Raw genomic sequence first — 21,816 nt, forward strand, 5'->3', positions numbered from 1 at the left:
GTTTTGGTACCAGAGTTAGTACATGAGACTCGCGAATGACCGCTGCAAGCGCGAGCGAAATCAGAAGAGAGAGCCGAAGCACGTGACCACGCTTGTATTCTGTGAAATTGCACAAGTGCGCGTTTTTTCGTAGTTTTTCGTCTTCAAACAAAAAACGATTATGCAATTGATGAAATACGTAGTGTTATAATGGAAGTAAAATAAAGGTACAAATCGCCACACCTTCATTGGTCCTGTCCAGCGAGCTGTCACAAAAATTGTTTCCGGTCCTAAATTCGTGGGCTATGAAGCACTTCTCGTGGTGCTTGGCGTCCTTCCCCTGAAGTATCGTCGCCTCCGGGGATACCCGATTCTTACTTATTCCCCGTTTCAAGGTTTGACAACAGCTTTTTGGCCGTTGAATCAGCTAACACATGGTGGGGACATAGTACGGTGATTTTCAAGCTCAGAGCGCACACTTTCATCAGGCGAAAATATTTTCACATTTCGGGTAGCTGCTGTGTAGAATAATATTCCTCCGATAGTTGTCCCACAGTTGTCTAGAACGCTGTTCAGAGCTCCATTCGACACCTTTTTGCGAGTACTCGCACCGGCAAGCTTAGTGCCTCACGCTGAGCATTTCAAGAGCAGTGCTACACATTTTTTCGCTTGTGCCTTTCAGGTGAACGGCGACCTCCGAACGACAAGAACAAGCCCGAACCGGGAAACTTTGGCGAAACACTCGATCCTGTCCATCAATCAGTGAATCCACGAAACTTACTCAGGTAGTTTGATGGCGGTATCGGATGTCACGCGACTTACGCTCGACCAATCAGGAGTCGAGGTCTGCTGTGTCCTCGTCGATTGCGATGTTGTGAGCGCGACGAAATCTATTGGGATTTTCAGTGGCGTTGATACTAAACAAGGAACGGAACCGGCTGATTGTTTGACCTGCTGTTTGCCATGCGCCGAAACCTACTACTACCTACCGACGCTGAATACATGCAAACGAACCGCCCAACTAGCGATCGGTAGTCCACTACCGTCCATGGACAGTGAAATGAAAAACCAACCGAACTTTTTCCTCCGCAATCCACCAACTCCAAGAAGCAGACAATCCCGGTAGAAAACCAAACATTCTGAACCGAAATGTGGATAAATCCTCGTTCGCTTAACTGCAGAATTCTGTGACATTCTTGGAATCTCCCCAGGCTAAACAGACGGAACATTCACTCCATCAACGTAGCGTGGCCATAGTGTATAATGCACCAGGAGATATTGATTCCATAAAGGCAGCTGTTCACGACAACTTATGTGGACGAAAAACAGAAAGCCCATGAGCCGAAGCTCAATAAGCAAGGCTGTACATCAATACCTACAAACAAATCAAACTAGCAGGCATCGTATACTACGATAGTAAGACCAAACCGAAGTGGTCACTATTCTTGCAGCTCACTTCGATTTCGTTCTACATCTGGCAGTAGTTTTCCTACATCACCCTGATAACACCCAGTACCGAGTGTGGACTCTTTTGTCGTGGAGACAAGTCCTTTACGTTGCAGGTTTGAAGCTTTGAAAGAAACTCCGGAAAATCTGCCGGCCGAATATAAGAATCACGAGGAGTTAGATTCCCTGACCCCTAAAGGTTTTCAGGACAAGGCGCCACCGATTACGACGCAAAAACAAACCTTGGTCCGCCTGGATCGCTCCGTTCGGGCCTCAAGGAGACTGATCTATACGGAAAAGTAGTACAATATACATCCCATGTGTTATCACTAGTTATAGAATCCAAACGACCCGGCGAGTATCTCAGAGATCTCGGTGATACTACTCGAATGGAGTCAGTTTCTTGGTTTGAGAAGGCTGACAGGATTACCGGGCGTTCGAACACGTTTACTACCGCAGCACTTTGGATTCATGCGGTATGTACTTCTGTAACGGACTTCAAGAAACACCTAGTACACAGAGGAATCTGTGTTTTCTTTGTTGTCGTCTCTGTAGCTCACTGACGAAGACCATCATTCAAACAGGGATAACTTTCTGAAATAAAGGTTGCACAAGGGGATTCGGTCATGGGCCGTTCCAATAAATGTCTAAAGCAGCTCAATGTAGAGTTCTAATTGCTATTTCGCCCCGTAACGGTAACCAGTCTGTGTTGACAAACCAAGAGACATTGTAAAGTTGTTTTTCCCCGTTGGGAGCAATCCAAAGTGATCATCTGAATCTGGAGAAGTTCGAGTCTGTGACCTTTAGGCACGAGCGGGCGGTTATCAGCGTGACTAGCTCCCACTTAGGATATTGTGGCGATCGCCCTTCTATCATGCAAACCATGTCACATGGTCACTTACCGGCTGCCTACACGAGTGACTTCTCAGATCCAAATTTTACGCAACTTGTGAATCGACATTCGTTCTGAGCTACTTACAGTGGGTCATAATACCGTTCGCTTGAACGGCATCATCTTTAGTTAAAAGGTGGCAGGTTGCTGGTTCGAATCCACAAGGGATTTTTGAATTGCACACTGCGGATACTTTTCAACGAGGAACAAAATGTACAATGCTCGGATTTCTGTTGTAACCTGATTTCACTTGTTGGACGGAAATATATCAAAAATCATACTACCCATAGAAGTAAATGACTTCAAAACTGGAACAAAACTACACCATTTTGATGGCCTCTGTCCGCTTGCCACCAACAGACCATCGGCCAGCGTTTGAGGGTGTTTCAAATCGAGGGGCACCGGAGAAACTGTTCCTCGAGGAGGTACTACAGATGAATCTACTGAACGTTAGAGCACGTCCGGCGGGCGAACTACACTTCACGGTTATTTGTGTCGATACAAGCCCGTGACACAACTGCAGTACACCAGTGGAGCATCAGTGTCAAAACCGATTTTGCTGTTTTTGATGATGATGATTTTAGACTCAGGTCATTACGATGACGGTTGATATTTTCGGGCAAAAAGTCACGTTACATAGTACAGCATCACAAATTGGCCCCGGAACGGACGGCCAGTATCACTACGAAGCGCTGGCAAGATTACTGAGCTCGAAATTTGTTGCACCACAAACCTTCTGGCGGGTAATCGATCGAGCACAGCCATACTTCCATTCGAAGTCGCCTTGCTTCGCAGCCATGGAACGCACAAGCACCACTGGCATCGGATAAAATAAACTGATAAATAAAATAGCCGTTTAACCATAACACCCTTTCGATGCCCAGCTGACATGGTATCCGATGGAGGCACGAAGACTGAGACATTACCAAGTCATCCACTTCTACACAATATCAGCCGAGATGCAATGGTTGGGTTAGTAAGCTGGGTCAGTAAGTTCTTAGAGGTTTCTCTGGCTGGACATCGATTAGTCTTGCAGTCTTCAGCCAAGCGCGGGGAATGGGCCGCCATCATTAAAGTTGGACCCCACCAACAACACGCGCTTTTCTTAATCTCCTTCACACCAGTACGCCAAGTCACGGGTTGTTCAACTTGCGGTTTTCTATCTGCTACACAAGCAAATGCCCGTTTTAGAGTTACCTCGTTGCGAGTTCGTTGACGCCATCCGATGCCACCAACGCTTCTGAGACAGTGGTTGTCAAAAGCCTGCAGACACCTCACATCATCATTCCACCGAGGCCTGGCATACACGTTGTCAAAACCTGCAGACACCTCAAAACAACATTCCACCGAGGCCTGGCATACACGAATTCGAGACTCAGTGCCATGCCTTTCTGACTTCAATACACCAAGAAAAGCGTTTAGAGGGGTCCTCATGCACACGCGCTTACAGGCACGTAAATAGAGTGCGTATATTCTTCGCGAACTTGATTCTTCCACACGCGTTTGGAGAAGAACGAATTGGCTGACATAATCGAACGCACTTTTGAAGTCAAGAAACATAGTGTCTGTCTGCTGTTCTCGGGTATCGTCTTCATGCGTCGCCGTTAGACAACGCAAAATTAATGACGAAGGACCTGGATCTCGTGAAGCGAATTCCTCTGTGTCTAGCACATTCACTGCAGGCACCATTGAAAATAGGTGCCACCGTCGACTCATCCCATCTGGTTAGAACGGCCTCTTTACCATATATGGCAGACGAACACCGACTAACGATTTAACCCCTATCAATAAACTTGGTGACCCTTGAGGGAGGAAGCCGTCGGCAGTCCCGATTCACTGCTGAGGGTCCCGTTGCCTGTCGGGAACCCGAGTGAGCAATCGCAGATGGACAACTGGATTGCTGTTAAAAGTGTCTAGCCAACGATTTAGGTGTTCTTTTTTAGGAATGTGCCAACAGTTTTAGTCAGTCAGTCACCAGAGATCCTTTCGGACCTTTTGCGCGTATCACCTGGAATAGCTTCCACGCTTTCACACATTTTATCGCTTCCTCCATCTCTTCCGCATTTCCGATCCACTAAGCTTCTTGGTCCTCGCAGATGCTTCTTTTCGACTTACGTTCAATAATTCACTGAGTTATATTATACTCTTCACCAGGAGCGTTATGCATCTGAGCCTCGAGCAATTCAAGTGTTGCCTGAGGTCCGACTGCGCCGTTCCGCAAGCGGAGCACCCAGTATCTTGCGGGGTTGCGGACAGCGCTTGGCAGTAAAAGTTTACATCAGAAGACTGACTATCCGGAAGAGAATCTACTCGGTGGTTTTGGTAGGTTTACTTCACATAAGGCCCGAAGAGCTCAGTGATCAGGCGAAGTGTGTGCGTCTCCGAAAAGCACAGAAAGAATAAGCAACGGATAATCGATTGATATGAATCCACATGTATTCCAGACCGAGAGACAGTCAGCAATTGACCCACGCCACCCATGTATATGGCGGTGAGATCTATCTGCATCGGAGGACGGGTCGGGGGCGTGGGGCTTTATGTGGCCAGACAACTCCGGCCCTTCGGGAGTTATTACTTCACAGAAGCAGTCTCCGGTCAGCAAAACTGCAGCAGGCGCTCGGTCTTGTACGTGTGTCTCGATCCTCTCGATGCTCTCCAACTTGAGCACTCATATCTCTGGCAGCCACAAAAACACCTCAGCACTTAGCCCGCTATAATAACGTGCTCAATGTTGTGCAAACTGTCTCCAAGAGTACCAGAGCTACACTCCGTTGGGGCGTAGGCAGATACAGTGAACAGGTATGGATTATCGGCTCGCTTGTGGGTTGCTTTCACATACGTTGACTAATGAACCTTAAACAGGTGGCGATCAACGAGCAACCACTTATACAGGGCCCCTCCAGCTGGATGGCTTAAAGCAACCCCAACCCCAACAGGACTAGTCGCGGCGGTTACTCCGTCACCGGAGGTGTGCAACCATAGGAAACCGATGGAGAGGTCAGTTCATCAGTCAGTGCAAGAATCTCAAAGGCTCAAATCACGTTTGCTAATTTGCGTCACTTGTAGCGTCAAAAAGGCATCTCACCGGATCTTAAGGGTCGTGTGTACCAGGCTACAGTAAGGGCTGTGTTATTGTATGGGTGCGAGACATGGTCTCTGCGGGTAGATGATGTGAGGCGTCTTCAGGTTTTCGACCACCGATGCCTCAGAAGCGTGGCTGGTTTCGGATGGCGTCAGCGTGTTAGTAACGAGGTGATTAGAAAACGGGTATTTGGTTGTGCTGCAGGCACCTCAATCCGGGAAAACATCCAGCATCATCGACTACGATGGCTCGGTCATGTGCTACGCATGCCAAAACACCGTCTACCGAGACGAGTGTTGTTCTCCGTGCCTCCTTCAGGATGGCGCAAACCGCGAGGTGGACAGCACATGACTTGGCAAAAAGGCGTGAAAGAGATCACGAAGAGTTTGGGTGTTGTTGGTGTTGTGCGACTTCCAGGATGGGGTCCCCGTGACCCCGTCTGTGCTTGGCTGGAGACGTTGCAAGAAATGGCGGCTAATCGATGTCAGTGGCGTTCGTGCTGTCAGTTTCCTTCCAGATTGTCCGATTGAGCGGTTAGAGGTGTAGGCACTTCAGCATGCTTGACATAGGCCAGCACTAGGCAGTGAAGCATCAGTGGCAACACTGATGTTGCTATCTTTGATGATTATGGTGGTCTTGAATCTTATTTTCAGAGAGGCAGCATAGATCAGTGAAAGGCGAGTCTGGCATACATCTAAGAGCAACGTGTTGTCCAGCTTTTTCAGAATGCGAACATCAAAGTTGCATGTACAACCAAACAGCGATTTCGAGATGTCTATTGTGGTGATGACCGAGATAATCGTAAATATGCAGTTGACAGCAATCGGTGGCGAAGGGGTCCGTCAGCCCATGCTAAGATGCCGCTAGCACTGTGTCTCCCAGACAAAGAACAAAACACTCCGTACTGTGGCCTGATGCACACGTCCGTTGGGATGCAGGGATATACCGCTTTGCCGCCATAGCAAACGTGACTGGAGCCTCAGAGATTCGTGCATCGATCTCATCTGTCACAGCATCCATCCAGTGGTATCGGGCAAAAGTGCCGTTCGCAACCTTTTTCCTTTAAGTCCTTGATCGTTCGACAGCTTCCCACAACACCTCAGAGATAGAAATATTCCCGGGGCGTTCGCTCACGGACATTGAGTGCGTCAACGATGTTGCTGTTTTTGGGTGAGACTCCTCAAAAATGTAAACTGCTTTAAATAACCTAAATTAATCTGCTGCATAGTTCGGTATGTGCTTCCTACCTGTCAAATGTGAACTGCCACTGCAAGATGCGACCAAACCCTAACCTCGTGGTTTCAGGTGAACCGATCGATATGATCGGTAAGTTCGTTTGCCTTGGCAGCTGCATTAGTCCCGGAGGATTGATGGAGACGAAGTCACTTCCGGAATTGAGAAGGCCAAGACAACGTTTTCTAATGTACGGCATTTTTGGTGCTCACATAACCTCAGTTTGACTATCGAGGATAGAGTGTACAGTTCTGCGGTCCAACGTGCCGTGCTATGTGGGTCGGAGACGTGGCCACTGCGCGTGGAAGACTGGATACTTTCCGTGTTTGACCGTCAGTGCGTGGGTCTGATTGGAATACCAGGTCGGTAATGTTGAGGTACCCCAGACTGTTTTCGGGAGAGGTAACTCCCACTCGATGGATCTGCTGGTCACACTCCACAGGTTAGACGGGTTATTTCGTGTCAGCGGGCCGTTTACTTCGTAGAGCCCTCTTCTCCCAGTCTTGTGCCGAATGGAGACGACCTACAGGCGGTCAGTCCATGACTTGGCAACGAAGTGTAAGCTATCTCACCGATCAACTGAGTTGCTTTGTTGTATGTCTTCGCGGATGCCTACCGCGAAACGAGACAGACCAGTGGTTAGTGACCCTGAGGGATATTACCGTGAGTGACTGTCAGTGAAGTGATTCGTTCATCATTTTCAACGCATGACCCTCAGTCCCTTATTCTTCTTATCCCCGAATAACGAATTTGTAGCGGCTGGTTCTATTGCACCTCGGTGCATGGTTTGTGCGCTGGAAAACCGAGGTGAACCTGTGAAAGTTAGCTTAATCTTCCAAGAATAACCACAACAAATTGGTAAATTTCAGCTGGATCTACCATGAATTGGGGAAACTATTTTAAAGGGCACCACTGACATGCGTCTAGTTCAGAGCAGCCTGTAAACGTTTTCGCTTTTACGAATAACAAGAAATGCTGTGGATTTTTGTGTGTTTGTTTCCACTGCATGAATAGTTTGCCATGCAGGAGCTGTCGCAAATAGACCACTCATCGTCGTGGCACCTGCATCTCAATGAGTTAAATTGGATTGCCTACGGATCTCCCAATGCATACGCATCTGAAGGGCTGTATGTCGGTCATCCCGACTGGAGACTGGGAGTGCATGATCACTTGCTTCCGTCCAAGCTGCTTTCTTGCGCCCAGGCTATTTGGTGAAAAACTGATCAAACTACCCATATTCCGCAACACAAATCAAAAGCTCTGATTGTTGATGGTCGAGTTATTCACTAAGCTTGGCAGTTTTGTTGCAAACGTTTGATTGCCAATTTAAATATCAGCAACGCCCTGTGAAGTGGAGCGGAGCCTTGTGTTGAGTAGTGATGTGCGCTAATTTATATACATGATTTTGATAGGGATGACCCTATATCATAATTCCTTGCCCTGGTGGGTAAACTTATTGCCTGAGTTTTTTTACTCTTGTTCTAATTTTCGACTTCTGGGTGACCTCTGACTCTAATCCTACTCCCGTCCGTATTCCCCGCACTTCGGAATACCAGTGTTAGGCACGTGCTACTGCTGAAAATAATCCTTGTCTTGTATTTCAGCATCGGTGACAGCTTCCTCACTGTAAAAAACTCAGAACCAAGCTCATCGTAAACTAGATGAGTGAAGAAAACATCACACTTGTGGCTGAGAACAGCAGTTTTACGGTAAGCCATCTCCTGACAAATTTTTGCAATTGATTCGTGAAATTTAAGGGCGTCTGAAAATTCCTGTGATCATGTGTCTTAAATACTATTCCAGCACAAAATTCTTTGATGTCAGCCTTCTTTTCTCATGAAACGCGGTTGAGGTGCAGAACTCATCATTTTGGCACCATAGGTCTCGATGTAATCCACTGGTTCGTCAATTGGGAAACACCCGTATAACTGAGTCCAAGCGGTCTCTTCTGGTAAGGTTCCTTACTGTGGACTGGCAACTACACCATTTTCATGTGGTAACCCTGAACAAATGGTTTGACCTCGAAGAGGAATGTTCTGTCGTTGTGTACATCTCAAACGATTCTTTAATCGTAAACTGAATAGTTTCCTTGGCGAAAGTGTCACCTCACCAACACTTATTTGATCTGAGCACGACAGTTGCGGGACTTTTTCACTGATCTCACGATTGATCTGCTGCTCGTCGCCATCCACTACTGATCTGTTTGCTCACACTTCCTCAGACTGTTCTATCACGGGAAGCTTATTCTCTGAGCATCAGTGTTATGGATCAATGTCCTGATCTATCGAAGATAGCTTTCTCAGCCCACATTCTATTTTTGATAGGAGGTTATCCAACAACGGGATAATTGACTTCACTCTGTGCTTGTGGATGCTTATGATGTTCATAGTCATTGTCTCACGGTAAGTGAAATCGACCGTAGTCCTTGATTTGATCATCTGGGCAATCGCGTGTGCTGTCGTGAACATGTAGAAAATCTGGCTGAGAGAGAATTGGCTTGCTTGTCCTAGCATGGTCCAGAATGAAGTTCCTTCGGTGGGCTTTTACAGAGTCGATTATTGCTAACTCCTGTAAATTCAGTGTAGTCTTACTGACGGAAATATCGGCCCCAGTCTTGCCATAGCTACACCGAGCAAGCGTCATTTTACTTTCAAATCGATACTGCAACCATCTTTGTGATGTTTAACTCAAGTGACTCAAACCCCCACAAACGAGAGCCTGATGCTTATATGGTTCCTTGGGGCGATGCGATTGACTGGTGTAGTAAGGTTAGGCTGTCCACGTTGTTTGCCATTGACAGGTGTCGATTAAGTAGTCCAATTTTGTCGTGCTCAACAGACGAGTGCTAGATTTTGGAAGTGAACACAGCGTGGTTACCGTGACCGAAGTCCTCTGATCTAACCCACTGCAAGGCTCTCTCCTTTCATTAAGACGTAACCAAGTATTAATTTCCACCAGTCATCTCAAACGGACACTGCTTATTGCTTTATTGTTTTATGATTGATAGCTGTTTGAAATAGTTCCGCCATTGCTGAAGTTCTCAAAATCCACGCAATAATCAATCCATTTAGTTGAATGAGGCCCAATGAGCGAACTGATCGGCCTGTACGTACTTTTTATGGTACATGAGCTTTTTTCTACGGAGTGCTTAGAGCACGAATTTACTAACCACAAGGCCCCTCGTTCGAACGCGACCTCTGTATCTTGACTTCCTCTGTCTAGGCTTGGGCAACTTGGCAATACTCCAGCCCTCTTGTTGCCTTCGGGTGGCATGGCAGCTGGGCATCCAAAGGGTGCTACATCCGAACGATATCTACGAAGTGGAGTGGTACCAATGAGGAGATTACTGCACAACCCAGCTTTCAGCCAGTGGTTTACTGAATTAATTGCTCTTAGTTTCAATAAGAAGAAACAAACCAGCTACTCTCGGTCCGATACTGGTTCACCACAATAGATGCAAATCATATTATCGAGCATGTCTGTCTTACGTTTAACTGTCAACCTCACCAACCACACTGGCATGTCGGAGTGATCAATGAAAGAGCATCTGAACAGCCCATATCGCCAAAGCTGTACAAGTGTCAACTGCCACAGTGATTGTTGTCCACTTTTTCTGGTTTTAAAGAGTTTTTGGTCCTTGGTTGTTATGGTGAAAATGTTCGATACTTTCTGGTCTCTGTTGAGGGGACGAGCAATGGGAGCTATCTCCTTCTGGTCTCCAAGGGCATCGCACAAGCTGGATGATACTTCTTGGTGCTACCAAGGGCCGTGAACCTACTAATAACCAATATAGCCATTCAACTGTAACATGTTTTTGGTGTCTAGCTGCCAGGCTACCCGAATGAAGCACGAAGGCTGAGATACTGCCAAGTTGCCCATTTGAGTAGACAGGAGCAGCGAGATGGCGGGGTCAAGTTCGAACAGCAAACCTTCTAGTCAGTAAGTTTGTGCTCTAACCGCCGGGTTATTCCAAGCTCAACAACACACTCTTTAATCTCCCATGAAACCGAAAGTTTCTTTGAGAAGTCAGGTATGTTCAGGTAGTTGAGGCGATTTCAGTTTAGTATAAACATTTGTCTTAGAAAACAACCTCAGGTGAAGGGGACACCTGAACTCCATGAATGAAGTCTCTATTTTCATCTAAACGAAACCTGCAGCGAAGCATCAGTGCCGAACATTGATGTCATGCTGTCCATGATGATGATAATGTATACAATTGTAGTACCGAGTCAGTTGCACTACTCACCCATCCAGCTACAGAGCTGACCGGAAGGTTCTTGGTTCGAACCCGACCTCTGCCCCTGGACTTCCCCTTTCTAGGCTTGGGTAACCTGATAGCATCCCAGCCCTCGTGCTTCCTTCTGGTGGCATGACAGCTAGGCACCGAAAGGGTATTACAGCTGAACGATTTTCCTATTTTCCAATATGTCGTGCGTAAATCATTGGGTTCAATATATCTAGGAGTTTAGTTAGTCATTCCTGTACCTGTGTCCTTCACCGAAGCCGTCACTTAGAGCTGTGGATTGTTAATTTAACCGCCCTCATTTCATCAGGTACTAGCGTACCTTTCTGTCTGGAAATGCAACCGGGCTGCCAAGGCAGATGAGTTCCCACGTAGGTGGGTCTCTGTTCTATTTTGACTAAATCACCGTAGCTTATTTGGGGACGGGATTTCACTCCGCAGAATTGAAGCAATCAGCTATCACAACCCCAAAAATCGTATATTCAAAAAAGTGACTGTTCAAACCATGTTTTCGGCTTCGCCGTTACTGCAACAGCCACCTCTCGCAGGTAAGCTTCAACTCTAAGAAAGTATGCTTTCAGCCGTGAAGGAGGTGCACTGGTCACATCTTTACATCACATCAAATCTGAGCACCACCACGTATACCATCGACTGGCTATTTCTCTTCCTCAAATTGAAAGGAATCTGAGGCTCCGTGTATAGAATAACTCTTCCACTTATGTCTGGCTTAAGGGAGATGCCTATGAAGTTTGCATGTATATTTTCCGCAAGAGTTTACATTTGTTCAAAGCCTTTCCCGCAGCCAATGAGTTCCTCCAGGACTGCAATCTCTTCTTTTTCGCTCAACCTTATCATCCAGAATTAAATTAAAAAAACAAATCATTCGGCTGTAGCACCCTTTCGGTGCCTAACTTCCATGTCTCCAGAAGGAAGCACGAAGGCTGGGATACTGCCAGGCTGCTCAAGGCTAGACAGGGAAAGTCGAGATGCAGTGGGCGGGTTCGAACCGCGGACCTTCCGGTCAGTAAATTCGCACCCTAACCACTTGAGCCATCCATCATCTGGTCATCACCCATCCAAGGGTAGATAAAGCTAATAAAGCTTATTAGGCTTGAACAATGAGGGCTAGCATTGTTTTGCTATTCGATGACCAACCCACACAACTTACTCCAAATTGTATCCGAAGTGGTCTCTTTCGTGGTATGTACTCTCTAACGTCGGTTTTTTATCCCTTTGTCATTTTGAAACTACAAGACTTGAGCATGAAATTGTTGATTAGCCACAATTATGTTAGTTCCGAATAAGTCGGCGCACTTATCATTGAAGCACAAGAAATATCTTTTAACTTGGCAGAAACGAATTTCACTGAGGTTGAGCGGCCTTTTCTTCCAGCCACTAGTAGGCGCAATCCCACCTAATTATTGATCCTTTCGATCTTAAGGCTTCGAAGACCACCAAGCATGTGACCAGCGGTACTTGTGAGTCGTCGCCTAAGTTAGTTGCGGATATGCACTACACGCGCCCGCTTCACTCAAGCTGGCTTCTGTTATCTTCATGCCTTCCTGTTCGAGATCCACGCGGCTGAGAAGCCGTGCAGGACACATCATTTAGCGGAAACAGTGGTTAGCATTTCTTCATTCCCAGGCATGGCTGAAGTTTCTGTTCCACTGTACCCCGACTTTATGTTGGTTAAGGCTCGCAAAGGATGCTACCTTGTCACACCAACATGGTGGTCAGATATTCAATCTAATTGCTATATGGAATATGGTCGCCATCTTATCTATCGTTTTTCCTGGAGATTCCTTAACTCTCTCCTTTCTCCCCATCTCACAATGATGCGTCCCTCATGGTTGTGTAACATGTTAGCTTGGCATACAACTGTCGCTGATACTGAGGGTGCGGAAATGACACACACGCTGCGGTAAAAACTAATGGTGCATGGACTTTTGTTGCTACTACGTGAATACCCTATAATACAATTGATGTAGTTCGTTATTTTGTAAGTGTTCTTTTCTGGGTATAGCGGCTGCTGACTGGCAGGATACCTATGTGCTACTGAAGAAAACGCTCGGTGCAAAGACCCAACTTGGGTTAAGACTTGTCGGTAACCGGAGTACCGTTTTATCAGCAACCTAAGACACCTATAACGACGATCGTATTCTCATCGGGCTTCTTTACAATGGCCGTGGTACTCAGATGTGTCATATCCAGCCCAACATTACTTTGAAAGTTGCTATATCCGCCGCCTTGAAAAAGCTGCAATGATTTTTAGCCTACTCATAAGTAGCTTGAGAAATTAACTGGTTTTAAGGTCCTCAATAGCTCCCACTGTATGGTTGAGACTGTCACCCGCTTTGACAGTAATTTTACTCTCACGTATATCTCGCTTTGCTTTCAGGTTTCTCGCCATGTTCTATCAAAATACAGCCACTACTTCTCTGCAGCCCTCAACAGTGGCATGTCCGAAAGTACAAGTGGTCGCTTTGTGTTTCCTGAGCTTACTGCCGCACAACTGACCCTCTTTGTTCGTTCCGCCTCCTCAGGTTTCAGTGTCTGGCCTGGGACAACAAACAACCGTCAGATATCTCATGATTTATCCAATATTTCACCTTGTCCAGTTCGTTGTGAGCTGATTGAGATTCTCGAGCTCACTACTGCAGCAGACTACCTCCAGACTCCGGCTCTCACCAAACTTTGTCTTTCTCGACTGTTGGATCTGTTAACTCATCTGTTTGCATCCGATTCCATCCGACTTCATGAGCAACATGGCTGTGATATTCTACGGGACTTTCTTGTTTTGTGGGCCAAGTACACCAAAGAGCATACGAACTCGGTTAGTACTGTGCTGTTTACATTTGCCGCCAGAAATCCCCCACGTGTGCTAGATCCGTTCCTACCCGCTGTGTGTTCCCCTTGCACACAAGACGCTGTACTTGGTCTTGCCACCTCTCTTATGTCTTCCGATGACCTGTGTGTGGTGGATGAAACGCAGGTGATTCAGTTCGTATTAGATTGGATCTATTATCTCCGAATGCATGACAAAGCTTCCACTTCTGTGGTGCAACGTTTTTTCGACTGCATTCGGCTAGGTTTGGTCACGCACGAAGGACTCTTACGACTGCTTCAGTTCTGGTGTGAATTCTATCCAAATGTCAGGTGGCATGACCAACTGAGCTACGAGGAATTTTCTGCCTTGGTCAAAGCGAATGTTGTTTCAGGTCCATTCAGTGGAATACTGAGCAAGGCTTCGGTTACACCCTTTTGTTCCGCGCTTTTTCGTCCTCGCGCCCCTGTCCCCTGTGTCATTAGTCTGATTCAGAGTTTGAAGGATAATAGTATCGAACTATGGCTGTTCGACCTCATCACTGGAAACCATTATGCGCGGGAGTTACCCGAAACGGTTGTTAACCAACTGTCAAATAATTCTGTCAAATGTGGTGACTTGTTCAACCGAATTTATCTTTGTCACCCCTGTATACAGAAGGACGTTCCTGACAGTTCAATACTGGTGCTTTGCTACGACCCTGTGAACGCAGGTTGCCTCAGTGGGTTCATTTGGTGTTTGGCTACTGGTCAAGCACAATGGATACCCATGCTTGTGCTACACTCAACGGGGGAACAGAGGAATATGAGCAGAGCATCCGGTTCTTCTATAATGTTCCGTTCTCGACGTGTTGGTGTGGTCACTTTAGAAGATGGCGTCTATGTGTATTACGCATCTTCCACCCAATTCCGTTCTCGCGTGTTGGTGTGGTCACTTTAGAAGATGGCGTCTATGTGTATTACGCATCTTCCACCCAATCGGACGTCTTTTTGCACGTTGCACGATTAGATTCGTCCAGCTGGACCTGGCAGGAATTCCCTCCGGTTTCTTTGGTTTCAGACGTTGGGAATGCGGTGGTTTTATTCACCCCAGTCGAACAGCTAAGTACAATCTCTTCAGACGGCTGGATGTATTGCAGTGTAGAAGTAACTAGTCGATCTGGGAGCCGCATACAACCCGTCTGGCGACACAATTTACACCAAACGTCCTTGATTTGTTCACGATTCTTTCGCTTTCGTCCAATCTATGGGTCCAAACCTTCGGATCGCCATCTCGAACTTGATTTGCTTCCAGGCGCACCTTTTTTGATCCGCATTTACCATGTTCTCCCGCTAAGTGCGTCCTGTAAGGAAGGAAACGACACAGAAAGTAAGTCATTTGTGTTCATCCATAGCATGGTCCAGCTTATTGAACTCTGCTTGAAGTCGTGTTTCCCATTGCTGAAGATGGACGACATAAATTACTATACCATGTCAGCTGAAAACGGCCGTTTCTCGAAACATGCTTTCTGAGAAAGTTAGCCGGACAAGCTTTTTTAATTGTATTTCGGGTGTTGTCCACCTCATATTCGGAAGGGTAGTGTGCTCGATCGACCCGTGTATGTAATATTTACAACACTATAACCGTTTCATATAGTAAACGCTATCGGGATACGCTCCAACTGTCTCTAACCCCTAGGCACTATCTTATTACAGGATCGTTCCAAAACGAAAACAGAATTCAACGGAAGTGCGATAGCTTTGTTTTCCAGCCGCCATTATAAAAATAAATAAATGTTCAGCTGTAGCGCCCTTTCGGTGCCTCGCTGCCATGCCACTTGAAGTTTGCACGAGGGCTGAAATACTGCCAGGTTGCCCAAGCCTAGACAGGGGAAGTCGAGAGGCGGAGGTCGGGTTCAAACAAGGGACCTTCCGGCAGTAAATTGGCGCTCTAACCACTTGAGCCATCTCGCCGCCATTAGGTTTTGCATGGATCCTACAAACACACTACTACTGAACAAGTACAGTGCCAGCTTCCAGAAAAATTACTGAGCTATGCACACTGCTTTCCCAAATTCTGACAAACCACCGTTTGACCTCTCTCTCTCTCTAGTTACGGGAAGGAGCATTTTCTCACATGAGCGGTCTTTCTCTGAATACGCGAGTCTTCTCTCAATGCACACCCATGTGCCATACCTGATAATGACCAATAACGCATGCGTTTGCAATCCTGCGCTTGTCGTGTTGATGAGGAGGTCGAATAATGAGGATGAGGGACGAATAATAAAATGTCTTACTGTCGTTTCATAGAATAAGCAACCTCAAGCTGATTGTCGCTTATCCCTATGCTTAATTTTTTTGGATGAGTTTTGCCTTAGGTAGCAGGTGAAAAGTGATGAAACTATCAACAATCACTGAAACGATAATTGTTCCGTTGACGCTTGATTGTCGTGTTATGGAGGTACGAATTCACATCGCAAGATTGAATCACGAAGTTACTCCCTTCGAAATCTTTCCTAAATGAATTATTCTCATTGAAATACTCTTCTTTTTTCGCAAGTTAGAAAATCGGGTATCGTAAAAATGGTTTGCTTTCTTCGATTTATTTATTAAATGTTTTCCTGGTTGTCGGTCTTCGCTGAGCTTGGAAGTTGGGTTGCCAACATTTTATCACCAATCGAGGTTACATCTTCAGTGCGGAGTTATCGTTGTCATTATCGAAGACATTAACGTCAATGATGACACTGATGTTTCACAACCAATGATGTTACAACCACAAGGTTCTTCTGGTTATATATATATATATATATATATATATATATAATTATATTAAGAGACTTAGAGTGAAAAGAGGAGAAAAAAGTGGGTGAGCGAGGGGACCTAGCACTGGCCCTTCAGGCATTCTGAGGTGCCTAACCTCCAACCACTCAATCAGACTATCTGGAAAGAAACTGACAGCACGAATGCCACTGACATCGATTAGCCGCCATTTCTTGCCATGTCTCCAGCCAAGCACAGGCGGGGTCACAGGGACCCCATCCTGGAAGGCGTACAACACCAATAACACCCAAACTCTTCGTGGTCTCTTTCACGTCTTTCTGTCAAGTCATTTGCTGTCCACCTCGCCGTTTGCGTCATCCGGAAGGAGACACGGAAGACAACCTCGCCTCGGTAGATGGTGTTTCGGCTGGGTAGAGTTGAATAAGTCCACAATCAAGGTACACAAACACTGCTTGTTGGTTTTATTCACTCTGTTACCTTGAGTAAGTACAATTCGCTTGACACATTGCAGTCCCAAAAGGCAGTTTATTTGAGTTGAATTCAGGTTCCTACAAGGCTAAGTGATAACCACTTTCGTTGAATCGCTTCTCAAGTGGTGACCGAGTGCTAATTTTTTTTTAATATTTTGTTTCTAGTGCACGGCTGCAATTCAGAATAATATACTCATCACATTTATTAAACACAGTAGAGCTGATTCGGACTGCTGCACCACGTGTTAGAATCCTATTGTAAAATGTCTGTATCAGCTGTAAGGTGCTACCATATGATTTTTTGCTGTTGGTGTGGTTCCTTTTGAGCAGTTCCTCATTGAACACCAGACTAGCGATATTCTGATTCAACTGGCTAAGGTGGCGTCACAGATAAGGCTCCTCAGGGTTGTACGGTAATTGAAATCCACCGCAGTGTACTGTCGTTTGTAGTACGTCGTAGTACGTATTACTATCATTCTGATTAGAAAAAGCCACTCGTGCGCAGGAAACGTAAGGGTTTTGTTTACTATCATCATCGGTATGTATAGTGCAGCGGCTCTCTTTGCGTGCAACGCGATGACCACGTTTGGACGTCTCAATGCCGCCGTATCTTGGAGTTTGTTTTCCTTGCTTGTTATTTTCCCAAACTCGAACCCGTACTGTGCCGTTTTTTTCACCAACTAATTCTAAAGGTAGCTTGCCTTGATGAGGTGATATGTGCAACAAAATCTGAGCGGTGTGGATAAGTTATCAATCTGATGCATTTTGGTGTTTGTATTTTAGTATCTTGTAGCTGTGTTGTCCGCAAAAATAAGTACTGAAAGCATTCGCCGGTCAGTTTCTCTTATTCTCTTTCCAGCTCGTGCATATTTGTTCGCCTTTGGGACTTGTTCACGGGATGAGCGTGCCACACAGTTTTGTCTGGATTTGACAGCGCGACAATGGATAGAGTGGTCCACTTGCGAGCACGAATTGGGAAGCAGTGAATCCTTTCCACAACCCAGTCACACGGTCAGAGCGCAATTACAAACCAATTTATGTCCGAAACTTTTGGGTTTTCGTGGTCTGGTTTGCGCCACCACTGTACCTGATCTTTGCGATGTTGGTGAACGAAACTCTTCTCCTGGATCACCCTCAAACACCGACCTAGTCTCCCGTTCGACTCTATCTGACGTATCTCCTCATTGCAATCCTTCAATGGTTTTGATTGGACGACCAGACTATCGTTTCGGTGAGGTTGGACAGAGCTGCTCAGGAATTTGGTTTCACCGTCCACAGCTATCCGTCGGCCCACCTGAACAACCATTGGTTAGCTTGGACTCTTCCAAACCTGCTTTTCCACTTCCCACCTCTGTCAGCCACGCGTTATCCCACTCCACTTCACCTGCAGCTGTTGTGCACACCAACTGGAATAACCTGCTTCATTCATCCGACATGTTCCGTTTTCTTAATTCCCATCCGAGTGAGCTCAAACAATCAACCAAACGATTACGGAGCTCACCGGACATAGACCAAAGCATCAGGTTGCCATGCTTCAACCACCCTTGGAATTGGAGTGCTTGCGACAGTGACTAGTTGTTTCCACGACGTAGATTCCTCTTTTCCCTTCCCCCTCCCCCCAAAGGATGTGGTTTGATGTTTAGACACTATTTTATGTCTTCGCCACTCCATTTTTCATGGCTGTGTACGACAAAGTTGTTTTATACATTCATCCCAATTTATTTGTTTTAATGTACCAGTATGAGCCTATATCATGGCCTCTTGTAACTGAAAATGCCGATTGTGAACATATATTCAAAACAGAGTGAAGCTCGAGTATTTTTGCACAAATGCATTTACTGCATTCTTGACGTATAGCTCTACTCAAACCTCAGTATTTTCTGTCAGTTTATTTTTTCTAGTAAATGTACATGAGAAATTCAGACGGCTGAGAACTAGAATGACCTATCACATCCGTATACTACAGAGCCGTTACGGCAAAAGTCGTGAGTTAAGTTGGTCGTTCCGGTATTAGTTGTTGAGTTGACCGGAACGGTTGTAGTTCTCACTCCTCAACGAAGGATCACATAATGTGTTCTCGTACGCCATCTTCAATAGGATATGGGGGCCGCTCTTTCCAACTGATCTTTTCCGAGCTGCTTATTCGTATTTTAGTTCTTCGAAGCCTGCTGGAACAACTGGACACAAAGAACCAGTATTTGTTTGAAACACGAACAAATAAACCCGTCGACCGCTGCTCTCGGGACGTATCGGCTCTGTAAGATCCGGACGGTTAAGGATCTCACAGGACGATTGCGACTATTAGATTATACGCAGTTCGTAGCCAGTAGTCAATAGGAGCAGACAGACGTGGGGCAGTAGATGATATATTGAAGACTGACAGGAACTGGTTCTACAGAAAAACGGATTAGTAAGCATCATGAATTAAGAAAACGTACAGTCAACAATGACGCAATCTGCAGGAGCGGGAAGTAGTCACTGTCACAGCACGGATTTCTATAGGGGCAACAAGAAGTAAGTACCAAACGATGTGCAAACATACATATCGGGGCAGCCTGACAGTGTGAGTTGGCCGTAACGGCGCAGGAGTCAGTACGTTCGGGATGTGAAGTACTGTCTTTCGGTCGGCGTCGACGCAGCCGCTCGTGTCGCGTGACAGGTCAGATTGCGCGGTTTCGTCCGTTTAAAACAAAGCTCAGCAAGGGCTATCTGCCAGGTGCGATACATAAGTAATACAAAATAAACAGCCATGCTGGACGTCCGGTTGGTGTAGTCGGTGACGCGTTCGCCTGCTGTCCGCAGGCTCTGGGTTCGATACCCGGTCGGCGCGCTTTTCGGTCGGAGTGGACGCTCGTGAATAGGTGCAATCCAGACGAACTTGCAAGCAATGACGGACGGGCAAATTAAGTATTGACATCAGTTACTGAGGCATAAGCAGACCCTAAGCCGGGACGAAACAGGGGGAAAACGAGCAAAGAAACGAAACGGTGTCATAATAAACAGATGCGAGTCACGTTACTCATGAGCAGTCAGAAAACAAGGAAAGTTACCGCTGGTCACCGTTGATTCGCAGGCGGAATAACAGGCTCAATGAAATGAGGAGTCTAGTATATTGTATCCTTATAGAAGTTATCAAATGCAAAACATGTTAAATTTGTTTGGAGAGGGATGTTGTCAGGTGTATGCCTAGTTGGCGATCATTCTTATCAACTGCAGTATATCTGAGATGTCTGAATCGAAACTCACTGTTGGTGCACCCAGCAATTCAAGTGCGTTCAATGCGCTGCTACTGATGGGTTTTGTTCACGAGTGGTTGTGTGTTCCTCTTGAAAGGTAAACCAAATTCCTAACTGCTTTTAACTGTTCTGTGATCTGAACCCTCTGTCAGGCGATAAGCTGTAGGCATGTATCCCGCGAACGTAGTGCTTAGAGGGTTCGTTGAGTCAGTTTTTACTAGATGGCTCTACACTGCTCAAGGTGATCTCTTGTGCTTAGAAGCTGTCCACCAAAAACAGGTGACCAACCGTCCAGTCCGTAAATCTTTGGGATTGAAGCCACGCTGAACGTTTGCGTTCACCGTAATTTAGGGTGAAACACGGTCAGAAGACAGTGAATAGGACTGATGTAATAAAGGTGTAATCTGTTCTAAAAAAATAAGCTACATGAAGGATCGACCACAGCCCACTAGCTCAGACTGTCATACTACAGACCACATGGCCACTGACCGGTCTGCACAGCTGATAAACTATTTTACAATGGTCCTTGATGTAACCAGTTGTTGAATCATCTGGACAGTCTTACTACGGTTGATCGGTCACATGTTTCATACATATGGTTATTGACCCTCAGAAGAATCTGATAATTACGGGGATTTTAATCAAATTTTTAGAATGAGGATGTAGTTGAATCCAAAGCAGCTTACCGAATGTGTGACTTCTTTTTGTACTTCATTATGTGAGCATAGAGTGATCAGTCTGACGACACTTAACATTTTCAGACTGCCACTCTCTCAATAGGTCAGCAGTTGGTTGGACCAAGTTTGGGGCTTAAATCCCCATTGGCAGGTACATGATCCGGTTACTGCTGATCACCTGATGAATTCAGATAAGGACGGAAGACTTTGTGTTAATGAGCCCTTGGGATAAATATTGGTGTACTTTAAAATATGTGACTCACTATTTTCGAGAAACACACTCGTTTGCAAATCAATTTGGTTTTCACGAGGGACTCAACTGGACCTACAACTGAATGTGCTGCACACAGGCCGCCTCATGATTCAGTTGGCACGATACTCGAGATATCGCAGTATATTTTCTTAAAGGAAACTACTCACAAGGTTGCTGCAAACCCTTCGACAGGTCCACGACCGGTTTCACCCTTCTTAGGGCTCATCAGGTGGGCGCTGTCCCCGAGTTTCTTTCATGGAAATATACTGCGATATCTCGAATATCGTGCTAACTGAATCATGAGGCTGCCTGTGTGCAGCACATTCAGTTGTAGAATATCATAAACGAGAGATTCGGCTGATTCTCTCTTGAAAAACAAGTTGATTTGCAAATGAACAGTCGAAAACAGTTCAATTTGGGTTCAAGCAGAACATAAGGTTGACGGAAACTCGGGGACTGCGCCTACCTGATTAGCCCCAAGAAGGGTGAAAGCGGTCGTGGGTTGTCGAAGAGTTTTCAGCAACCTTGTGAGTAGTTTCCTTTGTGACTCATCAATTATCATCTTCAAAATGTGCGTCAGTAACCATTTAGATGAAGCAGTCATCATTGTTTAGATTGTCTAAATAAGCCAGTGATGTGCTACACCAGGATCACATCCAAGTCAACTTCACCGAAAATTTAAATCGTCTGGAGCGTAATAGTCTGAATGGGATTTTCTATGC

The 21,816-nt window shown here is 46.0% G+C and overlaps 2 protein-coding genes across 2 annotated transcripts; both read left to right on the plus strand.

Moving 5' to 3' along the window:
* Positions 1 to 772: 772 nt before the first annotated feature.
* T265_08546 (hypothetical protein) lies at positions 773 to 1,105 on the plus strand (the record flags this gene model as incomplete). The annotated part of the gene is made up of 1 exon (XM_009174383.1): positions 773 to 1,105. The coding sequence occupies one exon, from the start codon at positions 773 to 775 to the stop codon at positions 1,103 to 1,105; it is 333 nt and encodes a 110-aa protein (XP_009172647.1).
* Positions 1,106 to 8,277: 7,172 nt separating this feature from the next.
* On the plus strand, positions 8,278 to 18,639 carry T265_14607 (hypothetical protein; the record flags this gene model as incomplete). Its single annotated transcript, XM_009174391.1, has 3 exons — positions 8,278 to 8,341; positions 13,274 to 15,067; positions 17,788 to 18,639. 2 exons carry the CDS (start codon positions 8,294 to 8,296, stop codon positions 14,636 to 14,638), a joined length of 1,413 nt encoding a protein of 470 aa, XP_009172655.1.
* Between the last annotated feature and the right edge of the window lie 3,177 nt (positions 18,640 to 21,816).

This window comes from Opisthorchis viverrini, assembly GCF_000715545.1.
Source record: "Opisthorchis viverrini unplaced genomic scaffold opera_v5_226, whole genome shotgun sequence".
Taxonomy (NCBI): domain Eukaryota; kingdom Metazoa; phylum Platyhelminthes; class Trematoda; order Opisthorchiida; family Opisthorchiidae; genus Opisthorchis; species Opisthorchis viverrini.